The sequence below is a fragment of the Ahaetulla prasina genome, chromosome 3 (assembly GCF_028640845.1).
Source record: "Ahaetulla prasina isolate Xishuangbanna chromosome 3, ASM2864084v1, whole genome shotgun sequence".
NCBI classification, from domain to species: domain Eukaryota; kingdom Metazoa; phylum Chordata; class Lepidosauria; order Squamata; family Colubridae; genus Ahaetulla; species Ahaetulla prasina.
This window is the reverse complement of record NC_080541.1, coordinates 51,581,145-51,593,697: the sequence shown is the minus strand read 5'-3', so window position 1 is coordinate 51,593,697 and position 12,553 is coordinate 51,581,145. Positions and strand designations below refer to the sequence as shown.

The 12,553-nt window shown below is 33.9% G+C and overlaps 1 protein-coding gene across 4 annotated transcripts in view; it reads left to right on the top strand.

The window, feature by feature from the left end:
- Positions 1 to 12,553, top strand: part of SPIDR (scaffold protein involved in DNA repair) — a 192,556-nt gene that overhangs the window by 146,591 nt on the left and 33,412 nt on the right. For all 4 annotated transcript variants that reach the window (XM_058177653.1, XM_058177652.1, XM_058177655.1 and 1 more), the window contains 2 exons: positions 8,298 to 8,459; positions 9,545 to 9,632. In XM_058177653.1, the coding sequence (XP_058033636.1) occupies positions 8,298 to 8,459; positions 9,545 to 9,632 (250 nt within the window). The remainder of the gene's footprint in view (positions 1 to 8,297; positions 8,460 to 9,544; positions 9,633 to 12,553) is intronic.

Here is a 12,553-nt window from a genome sequence, read left to right as displayed (position 1 = left end):
TGAAGATGTTCATATAAAAGCTACAAATAAATTAATTTTAATTCTCTTGTAAAGTTCAACAACATCAGGAATATAAGATGCATGAAGGCTGGAAAATAAGGTAAGAGACAGTAGAAATGGAAGCTGGAAATAATGAAGGAAACAGATATTAGCAGTGAAGTTCATGGGAGAAGATGGCTCATGGGCTTTGTAATAAGGAAGAAAAAGTTGGAGCTCTAGAAAATGAGGAAATTTTTCTTCTGTATTGTGGATGTGGAATTGTGATTTCCTTGTTTTGTGAATAATTTTGTGAATAATCACATTTTTTTCCACACATACCACACAGAAATATAGAAAAACCAACATTTTGTTCATATGTCTACTTTACAAGGTACTACTGTGTTTAACAAAATAGCAGAAGAAAATTAAACCATATATAAAAATAATCATCTTGATATGTCTCCAACTATATTTTTAAAAAAATAATTATTCAGATATCTAATTTTTACTCCCTACTATTGAAACATACATCTTGCTGTACCATCCCTACGTTCTTCATCATATATACTATGTCCAGTAAGTTATGGGCATGTATATCTTATATACTTTGAAGTGCCCTTCATACCATATCAATTGTTCATGTGACTTTCATTTCCCAAGCATAAAAGTATTTTAAAAACTGAAAAAGAACGCTATTAAGACTTGTCCACACGTGTTTGTTAAATGCATTAATTAATTTGTGTTTTATAAGTGAAAATATAATGCCAGTTAATTAAATCCGTAAGAGATTTATAAAAGCCTTATAAGAGATTTATAAGATTTATAAGAGCACAATAGTGCCTACCGTTCCTGTCCTATTGTTCCCTTCATTATATCAAATTAATATAGTTGATGCATATTTTTTACTCATATATATATATATTTTCTTCAAGATATGTTGTTTTATCTATGATAATTGTTTGTGTATACTGTTGTGACAAAAATAAATTAAAAAATTTTTAAAAAAAAGATCCCCTATAAGTTTTAAGTCTTTCATTAGCTTTATTTTTGACTACTAACCTACAATTTATGTGGATTTCCTTAATTTGCTCAAAATCATACTTTTAGGTTAAGAATGTAGTTTCTGACTTTTCTCTCATATTTAAGCATGCTGAACAGTCCTATTTGGACAGGTGAATACAGGGCTAATTTTGGAAGTCCTTGAAACTGCCTTGCAATATCAGTCTGTGGAATTTACCGTATAGCTCATTAGGGTCATTTTTTTTAATTTTGTCACAACATTATATACAAGCACATACATTGAAAGGAAACAATAGGACAGGAACGGTAGGCACTTTTGTGCATTTATGCATGCCCCTTATAGTCTTCTTAGGAATGGAGTGAGGTCAATGGTAGACAGTTTTTGGTTAAAGCTTTTGGGAGTTTGAGAAGAAACCACAGTCAGGTAGTGTATTCCAAGCTTTAACAACTCTGTTACAAAAGTCATATTTTCTGCAATCAAGATTGGAGCGGTTAACATTAAGTTTGAATCTATTGTTTGCTCTTGTATTATTGTGATTGAAGCTGAAGTAGTCTTTAACAGGAAGGACATTGCAATAGATGATTCTGTGTGTTAAACTTAGGTCTTGTCGAAGGCGGCGGAGTTCTAGGTTTTCTAATCCCAGGATTTCAAGTCTGGTGGTATAAGGTATTTTGTTGTTTACAGAGGAGCGGAGAACTCTTCTTGTAAAATATTTCTGGACTCGTTCAATTGTATTAATGTCAGAGATGTGGTATGGGTTCCAGACAGGTGAACTGTATTCAAGAATAGGTCTAGCAAATGTTTTGTATGCTCTGGTTAGTCGTGTAGAGTTTTTGGAAAAGTAAAGTTTTTGGAAAAGAAAAGTTTTTGAATGACTTCGAGTAGAAGCAAGTTTCAGAGTAGAAGTCCTCCAGGTTCCATTGCTTCATGAATTAGTACTTCAAGGTGTGTATGTGATGTGTGTTTTCTTAAACTTTTGTCTAGAATATCAGAGCAAATATGTCAGGTTACAAGTTGGAAATTTGAATTAATGTTTTGGCTATGCTACACTTTACACATACAATCAACTTTCCCAAGTTTTACAGCTGAATACTAAATAATACGTTCTTTGGGTTTACAGAATTTATTTTTGGATTATGTCTGTTTTGTCTTTGTTGCCTTTTGTCTGTTTTTGGTTCTTTATGCTTTCTGTTTCCCCTCAGTACTTCTCTGGATTTGACCTTACTCATATATCTATTGTAGCAGCAGTTCTGCTTATGAGGCATGCTCCTCATCTTGCTAGTTTTAAGGACAGTTCACAATCACACGGATGGCATCTAAAGTGAAAAAATTCAAGTTTTCTAACCCTTTATGACTCTGTAGCATTTAAGGACAATGTACTTTCTTAATTAATTTTGATGTATTTAAAATTGTCAAGATAAAGAAACCATCTTCCCTTTATATGTGCCATGTGTGCTTAATTTGCAGTGTGAATATGGATCGGGGTGAAATGCTCCCAGATCGGACTGGCTTGCGCGATCCAGTAGCGATGGCGGCTGCTGGTTCGGAGGACCGGTAGCAAAAATCCCTCCCCCCCCCGCCTGTACTGAGCCGCACCATTTTACTTTTAAAAGCCGGTTTTGTTTCAGCCGAAACATGCCTTTAAAAGTGAAAAAAAGCCTTTGAGGATCCCGCCCCTCAGCTGAGATTGGCAGAGACTTTAAACTTTTTTTAAAAAAATTAAAGTCTCCTCTGGCAATCTCACCTGAGTTCCTCATCAGCAGAACCTTACTTATACTTATAATTCAATTCTAAATGAAATAAAGCCAGACTGCTCATTGGAAGCAACAAGGTAAAGTTTAACTGTTTTGGATACATAATGTGAAGATATGAGTTATTGGAGAAAGCCCTGATGGTTAGAAAATTTGCAGGCAGTTGAAGAAGACAAGCTACTGAGATACTTTTATTGATGACAATCAGAAAGTTAGAGAAATTCAAAGAAGCAACTACTGACAGATGATCCTAATGTAATGATGCCCACTGGGTCACAGAGAGTTAGAAATGGCTGAACTACTGAACAACAGTCAGCAACCAGATACCTCATGTTTTGTAGCTTTTGTTTTCAGCTTTTCCATTCCACAGCTAAAAATTAGTTGCAACTGTGATTCTTTAGACACAAGTACATTGTGAATGACTTAAAAGAAATTCAAAAGTTGAATATGACTGCTGGGATGTGTCATCTTACAAAAAATAAAGAATGGAAGTGTAAGTGGATAATGCTATATTCCATGTAGAAAGGCCTGAAAAAAGAAGGCTCATCACCATTTTAAACTCTACTTCATTAAGTATGCATATGCTTTATGTAATTTAGATTAATTTGTATAAGATAATCTGAATCAGAAAAATATTTTGAAGAAAATTCACTTAATTATTAGTTAAACATGCATTAACTCTATTTTTGATTTTGTCATGGAAAAGCCCTTCAAATCCACTGCATTAACTGTGTTCCTAGACAAGAGTTATGACACAATGTTATGTGGAGCTGAACTAACAAACAAAGCTGTACAAATGGAAAGACACTCAAAAGGAACATAAAGTTTCAGAAATTGTGGTTTCTTGATAGATTTTGCACAATATCAGAAATTCAATTCTGTATATACTTTGATGTAAGCCTCATAATTCAGAGGGACTTTAATTCAGTCATGTGTATTTAGAAATGCATAATAAAAGTGGTGCTGATATCAGCAAAACTAAACAAAAAATCCCAAAACTTGTTTTCAAAAACACCAGGTGCTTGGTAAATTCTGGTTTGGATTTTAGTGCTTATTCCTTCAAATCTGATGTACTTCCTTCAAAATGGGATTTTGTCTTTATTCCCAGAAATACAAATAATTAAATTTCTTGTCTGTCATAAAGAATGTTGCTTTCCTTTAGATAAGAAAACGTCTCTATAACAAATATATTTTCAAGTTGGTTGGAATTCTGACTAATATTATTCAGATTTTAGTTAATGTTGATTCGTGTTACATGTGTTTATTCTCATCAAAATAAATTATGAAAGCACACACAACAGCCAAAACATTAATTCTATGGAGGTGTGAGAATATTCGAGAACTGATAAGAAAGATGTTAGAACTAATATGAAGTTTCTTTGCAGAGAATTACTTTCAGAATTCTAGTATTACAGGCTAGAAAAGAAAGGGCTTCTTTATTTTTATTTTTCAGTGCCTACATATCTGATTGCCTGATTCTGATTACACTCTAGATAATGTGTGCCGTTGGTGGAGGGCTTTTGTTTGTATTAGAAAAGTTCAGATAAATTAAATCCACATTGGGTGGAGCCTTGAGGGTTGCTGTTTGATTCTAAACCACACCAGTAGAAGCTGCTTGAGCTCCACCTCAAGACTTGACCAGACAAGTTGTTAGATTGGAACTCTGTGGGCAACCTTGTGCTTGTTTTGATTAAAAGAGTGAAAGACAAGAGGTCTTGTTAAGAGTGCATGTGCCTCCTCATGCTTTGTCCCTTGCTAGGATGCACCTAGAGATAGGTTTTCCTTCAGGGGGCAAGTATAATTGCCAAGATCACTGCATTTTGGAAAAGCAAATGTCTTCATTGATCGCAGGCAATATGGGCTATACTCTTACTTTTCCACCTACTTCCGCTTTTTTATATATCTATATCTATAGCCCTTCTCTATACTTTCATTAACTCAGAAAGTTAACAGAAGACTGAACAGTTATTTCCTTTCCGTTTATTAAATGTATTTAGTTCTGTATTTTTGCTTTTAAATACCTATCTGAAAGTGTTACTACAAATATCAAATTTTACTTTTCTTTTTCTTTGGGTCTTTCTGTTATACTGATATCTTGAGAAAAGCATTTTTTTAAAAAAAACCTGTTTACTTTATGGAATGCATTTCAGCCTTAAATCTTTGGAACAGTGAAAATCATAAAAAAAACACCAACCTCATTTCCAAGTTTCAGGGCATATGTGTATAATTACTGATGAAAAAAGTAATTTTCTATCTTTCCCAAGAATGATGACTAATTAGGAGGGGGTATGATGGCATGATACCATTTCCATATAAACAGTGGGAAATGAATAAATATAAGCATTACCAACACAATCTTAAAAAAATAGTGAAAAGTAATTGGCCTCACCTTCTCTCTCGCTCCCCTGCCTCCAGCTCTTTTAGAGAATTAACAGAATATTCCCAAGCTTTGAAATGGGATTTTTATTGTTTGCTCTGAACTACTTCTGACTGTACTTGATACACTTGCATCTACCTACTTCTGATACGTCAGGAACATCTAGATGTTACAAATAGCCAGTGGTGGGATTTAGCCAGTTCGCACCACTTCGGAGAACAGGTTGTTAACTTTCTGAGCAGTTTGATGAACTGATTGTTGAAATAAATCATTAATGCAGAGAACCAGTTGTTAAATTATTTGAATCCCACCACTGCAAATAGCCTTCCATATCGAAACAAAACAGTCCAATGTTCAGAAGAGACCTAGTCTAGCATGCCAGATACAAAAGGGTTTGTTTATTGTTTTCTTCAAGCATTCACTTGTACAATTTCCTCCAATAGGCACATAGATTTATTGTTAGAATAGAATAGAATAGAATTTATTGGCCAAGTGTGATTGGACACACAAGGAATTTGTCTTGGTGCATATGCTCTCAGTGTACATAAAAGAAAAGATACGTTCATCAAGGTACAACATTTACAACACAATTGATGGTCAATATATCAATATAAATCATAAGGATTGCCAGCAACAAGTTATAGTCATACAGTCATAAGTGGAAAGAGAAATGAATGAAAATCAGAGGTGTGTGTGTGTGGGGGAAATATTCTATTTATTTATTTATTTATTTTATTTTATTTTGTCACACAGTATATATAAGCATAATCTCTGCCATTTTTCTTATCTCAGATAACCTCTGCCTCTTCGCTTCTCCCAGTGAATCATGTGTCTTGAGTATCTTGTTTACCTGTCTTTTCTCACACCCTCAGTTTTATGTACTCTCCATAACTACACACCTAACAGTTTCTCGTTGTGTTTGGGCATCTGCATATGGTTTTGAAGTGGTAATTGTGGAGAAGATCAGTTTTACCCGTGGACAATTTTCCACCTGTTTTTATGTTCAGCTATAAGCAAATAGCTTTTTCACAAAGGCAGATATACTTGTCCCAGGATAATGTTTCAACATCCAATCTGGGTTGGTTACCAGGACCAGAGGTTTAGTCTTCTGAGTTTTCAGATTCGTGCTGAAGCCCATCCTTGGGGAATTGAGAAAAAGAATAGTTGCTTAGAACTAATGAATTGATTCTGTACAGCAAGTTTTTTTTATTTATTAAAATGTCTTTCTTTTTTGGGGGGTGAAGGGAAATATTTCAGCTGTAGGATTGCGTAGGAGGGAATTCTGACCGTCGAAGTCCCAATATATGTAGAGGTCACTCATTTGCAGAAACTGATATATGACAGTTTAGGAAGTAGTAATTATTGTAAATAAGAATTATGTATGAGAGTTCAAGTATCTCCAGGGACTACAAATTGCTTACAGAAAAAGAAGAAATTACAAATGATTTTTAATGAATTATAGATACTAAAAAACAATAGGTGAAGAGCACTTAAATAAATTCTTAGTTAAAATTGGCAGATAAAAATAGTTTCTGTTGTAAATCAGTACAGTGGTAAGTCAACACATGACCAGGCCCAATTTTAGGGCCATTTTCTCTGTGGTCATAAAGCAAATCATTGCAGTCAGTAAGCAAATCTAGTTCCCCCATTTGCTGTTTTTTCCCCATCTGGAAAGGTCCTAAATTGTGATCATGCAACTGCAGAACATTGCAGCTCGGAGCCCGTTGCCAAGCATCCAAATTGCAATCTTGTGAATATGCAGGTGGTATGATAGAATTGTGAAGACAGGTTGTATATCACTTTTTCTGAGATCATTGTAACCTTGAACCATTATTAAGCAAATGGTCATGTGAAGGACTTACCTGTATATGAGCTGCATTTAGTCCATTTAGATGCCTGGAAACCAATATATTAAATCTTTAAAAGGTTAAAAAATAACAGCCTGTTAAATTTTTATTATAAATAAAATAGTTGAAAGATTTCAAACCATAAAAATTTTGATCAGCACATTTAGTTTCTGATAGTTGCACTTTGCACCTAATTATTTTTCTAAGTATATTTCAAAGTAAGATGCATTTCTAACATGAGGCCAGATCATCTCAGTCTGCAGTAGTCTAGACTCTGCTTTAAATTGTGTTAATAACAGAAGAGAATAGCAGAAGAGAAGGGATCTTGAAGGTCTTCCAGTCCAACCCTCTGCTCTGGCAGGAAACTATATCATTTCAGACAAATGGTTGTCCAACCTTTTAAACATTTCAAGTGTTGGAGCATCCACAACTTCTGGAGGCAAGTTGTTCTACTGATTAATTGTTCTGTCAGAAAATTTCTCCTTAGTTCTAGGTTGGTTCACACATTCATCATTAGTTTCCATCCACTGGTGGAATCTATTGGTGATAAATGGGATCTAGGGGAAAGGGATTTATTGTGGTGACCAAATTTAATATCATTATGTTTTGGAGAAATGCGGCCTCACCTCTAAGAGAGTGACTGTGGTCAGATGAGCTACTTACTGATAATGTCAACATATTTGTATTGCTCCAAAGCTTAACCTGACTTACATATAATATAAGTAACACTTGCATGTTACCTACTTATTTGTGACATTGCGGGTAACCTTAGTTAGTTATCTTAAATCATTTTTGGTGGCTTTAATGTAAATGTTAAAAAGAAATTGGTAGTAGAACATAAAACTACAAAATAAGTTATGAGAAGATACTATTGAATAGGAGTCTGCTTAATGTATTAGGCCCAATTTAACTGATCTGCTTAATGTATTAGGCCCAATTTAACTGAATTTTCAGGCTAAGAATTTCTCTACTACTCTGTTTTTGCTGCTTCTCTTAAATTTGACACCCAGAGAAAGGCACTTAGGCAGGTGACATTGTGTTGTACTTTACAATTTCCCAAATCTTTTGTCATTGGCCATAATAGCAGAGATTCATGTAAATTATTTCTGAAAATATCTTAGTGTACTTGTTGTCTTTTTAAAAACTGATATACTGGTACTTAATAAAGCTGTTGATTACCAGTTGCAAAGTATTCCAATTACATTATAATTTAGGAAGTAAAAGTAAAATTTCTCTTCTACAATTTTTTTTTAAAAAACTGAATGATTGAGGTGTAGAAATAGTGTGTTGCTAATGAAATGACATTTACGTACTCTTTGTAGGTTGTGTCTGCTGGTTCAGGACACCTATGGAATATTTAGTGAAATACAGCTTCCAGTTCTATGTTCCTCTTCACAACTGATAGAACAATATAGAAAAAAATGGGAAGGCAAGTGCTGTCTTGTTTCTAGACTGAAAATTTTGCGAAGAGTCACCAGGGGAAGGTAAGAAAAGTCACAGAAGTTTTTTGCATTTTAAGAGGCACCCAAAAACCAACAATTCTTGCACATTCCTACTAGCATAGCTCAATTAATTTGAATAACATTGTACTCAATTGTTAGAAAAAAATTACTGTGCAGTTTGCTCTTAAGTTGAAAAGTTTTGTTACCATGGAACATATTCCTTGGCCCCTATTGTTGTAATACACTTTTTGTTCTGCTGTTTTTGAGAATAGATGATTAGAACGCCATATAGTCATTGCTAAAGCAACTGGATTAATTCTATGTAAGGCAGTATCTTTGTTTCCTGACATCCTTTCGTGTTATTGTGCTGATTCATGGATGATTACCTTTCTTCCCAAAGTTAACCTGAATACTTTACAGCTGTTTAACAGAAGGTGACTAATGAGAGATTATGATAAAAGAAGAAAAAGAGGGCAGCGTGCTAAATTTTATCATGTAAAATGTTCTGTTTTGTTTTGTGCTGTACATGTCATTTTGTAAAGGAAAAGAACTAAAAGCACAACCAATAATTTAAATAAAAATGTTTCTACTGACTAGAGACTGCCAGTAGACGTTATAATTGCACTGAAATTAGCATATTTGGTTTCAATGTGCACTGTAGAAAATAAAAGCCATATATCAAAACTCATCTTTACTTTAACAACATCCCCAAAATATTAAACCTATCATTAACTTGTTATATTGGATTTTCTGCAAAACTTTTTCAGATTGGCCTTCCACCTTCCAGTGCTTCCTTTACAACATAACTTATTTACATCTTTTCTGTTTTTCATAATTAAATTACAGGCTTTAGACATTGCTGCATTGTATTTTAATTCTACGGTATATTGGATTCTCATAGACACATACCATTTCATCTAGAATGGCTTCCATATCAATGTATTGTGAAATTTATTTTAGTAGTAGTACAAGATTCCATTGTAGTTCAAAATAATTAAAATATAGATGCAGTGTCAGCAAAAACAACACAAAATTATTTTGAGAGTATGTTTCTAATGATTAGACTTCTATTGTACATACTCACATAGATTTTATCATATCTGTACTTTGCTTACTTGTTTTGACAGAACTCTAGGACTTTTTAGTCTGATTGACAGTCTATGGCCACCATTATTACCTCTTCAAGTTCCGGACAAGAGACAAGGAAATAAAGCAGTAAGATACTTTTAGACTTGTTTTTTTTCCAAAATAATCATATAAATAAGATTTCCTTAATAAATTATCTTCTTAATTCCCTCATTACACTTTAAACTTTGTAGTTTCCTCCCTTAATATAACTTCACCAACAATTACTGTTATTGGTAATGTGCAACAGAAAATATTATAATTTTATTTATGGTTCTATGGAAAAGTATTTCCATGTAGAAGCAAAGAGTCCTAAAAATTGAGAATACTGAAGGAAATTTAAAATGAAATGTTTAGTATAATTATGTACATGAAATTCCAAATTAATTTCATTTAACCTAGGTTCATTTAAAAATCTTCAAAGAGTAGTATCTTCAGCTGCAAATGCTCTTATTTTCTTCAATCAACCACCATATTTAATCACAATCTTATATAAAATCAGAGCTAGAACCACATATGAACGAGATAAACTTCTATAATAGAATACTTTATGCATGCTAAAACAGTGCTGTTAGCTGTGAAAATAAGAAAATATAAAGTAAATAAAATGTATACAAAGCTGTTTGCAGTAATTAAGATACCATAGTTTGTTGTTTAAAATTTGACAGTAATTTAATGAGATTTTGTTGTACTGATTTATAACTATTGCAGTTTGGGAGAGAAAGCTAGCTAAGGTACATTCTAGCATGGAAGATGTATTTCCTGCTACAAAAGCATATTCAAAATGATAATAAGGCAAACTAGAATATTCTTGTAGTTAACACTGAAATCAATTTTTCTCAAATATCGCATAGATAAAATAGATAAAATCCATATTTTAACTGTTACTTAAGTCTTGTAGAAGTAGATAAGATCAATGTTGCATAGATTTTACATATTCAATGTGCAAGGAGATTTTTCTATGCCTCTTAAGGAATAATTTCAATCTCTCTCTCTCTCTCCCTCCCTCCCTCCCTCTCCTAATTCTAATTCCTATATAAATAAGTAATATTCTCAAAATGGAGGAACAATTCAATGCAATGCTTAAGGTACCAGGCTTAATGAGGGATTATCCTCCTCCTCTTTTAGCAGTGGAAGACCTACACTTTTAAGCCGTTCCATCCTGTCCCTGTGGATGTAGTTCTTCCAAAATTGCTGTTTTATCACTGCTGTGCTTCCCTTCCTATTGTTAGTATGCTAGCTGTGTTCTGAACAGCGTGGGAGAAACCCAGAAATGTTCCTTCACCAGCATAAAACTCTCACTGGGTTACTGCTGTGGGGAATATACCACTAAAGCTGATTTGTATTAATATAGGGTAAAACCCTTTTCTGGCCCTTCTGTGAATTTACTAAGTGCTTCACAAATCAATCTTTCTTTGAAAGCTCTTTCCAATCCTCCACCCATATGCACAACACCCACTTCTGCAGTCTGTAAGGAATCATGCTTTGTGGAACATAAAAAGCGCAAACACTGATGCAAGGGGCATTTGTGTGTTATGTCTTCCAATGAAAGGATATACTTAAAATATATATTCACTTTTATGCTTTGCTGAGTTTCTTGTTAATTCACATTGGAAATTCTGTGGATGTATATTCAGTGATTGGCTTGCACTTATCTCTTAGTTAATTTTGGTAAAGTAATGATGGTTGAAGGTGGGGTTTGTGAATTGCAGATTTGCATGCATATGGACAAAATAGAGCAAAAGCACCCAAGATCCTTTAGTCAGGATGTTAAATAAGTATACGGTGCTTTGGAACATGAATCACAGATTTAACAAGTTGTGATAGTTCAGAAACTCCATGTGCACAAATGGATATACAAAGTTAAAGCTGTTTTCATTATTGTCATTCCTTTGTAATTAGAGTAATTATCAAGAAATAACTTTCAATATTTATTGACCTTTAAATTTATAATTAGCATTACATTGCTTTATACAATCTTCAAATAAATAAAATAGATTTGATCTCATTACAGCCACCGATAAAGAGAACATCATGTTATGTTCTACTATTCATGTCCCCAATTATCCTCATGCTGCTGGAGATTCAGTTTGGCAGCATTCTTGTTTCTCAGTAACATAGCTTAAAATATTTATTGATGGTTTCACCCTCATGTTTAATATTCTAAATAACAGAGAAAGTATGTGAAGAAATGAAAATATTAGAACCCCATTTGGCCAGTATTATGAAAGCAAAAGCAATTTCCGTGATTTGTTGCTTTGTGCTTAACTATATTCTTTTGTCATAAATACTCAGAAGAAAATGTATTTATTTATTTATTTATTTATTTCGATTTTTATACCGCCCTTCTCCCGAAGGACTCAGGGCGGTGTACAGCCAAGTAAAATTCAATATATAAACATTAAGAGAAAGTTAAAAAACATTATAATGTGGCCCAAATTTTAAAACAAATTTAAATCTTAAAATATAAATAACCCCAGTAAAATTTCAGTCCAGTCCTGCTTGAATAAATAGGTGCGTTTTCAGCTCACGGCGAAAGGTCCGAAGATCAGGCACTTGACATAAGCCAGTGGGAAGTTCATTCCAAAGCGTAGGAGCTCCCACAGAGAAGGCCCTTCCCCTAGGGGCCGCCAACCGACATTGCTTGGCGGACGGCATCCGGAGAAGGCCCTCTCTGTGTGAGCGTACGGGTCGGTGGGAGGCATAAGGTAACAGCAGGCGGTCCCGTAAGTACCCGGGTCCTAAGCCATGGAGCGCTTTAAAGGTGGTAACCAAAATCTTGAAGCGCACCCGAAAGACCACAGGAAGCCAATGAAGCCAATGTAGATAAAATATTTCTGATTTTGCAAAGATGATTGACATTTGGAGAAGTTTTTGTCTGCTAACTGTCTCTTCTTACTAATTTAGAAGGGATTCCTAGTCCGTACCAAATAAATAAATAAATTTAATAAATAAATTATTAAAGTGGATATGGAACATCCACTTATTAAATGACTGTTTCTGTTTTTATT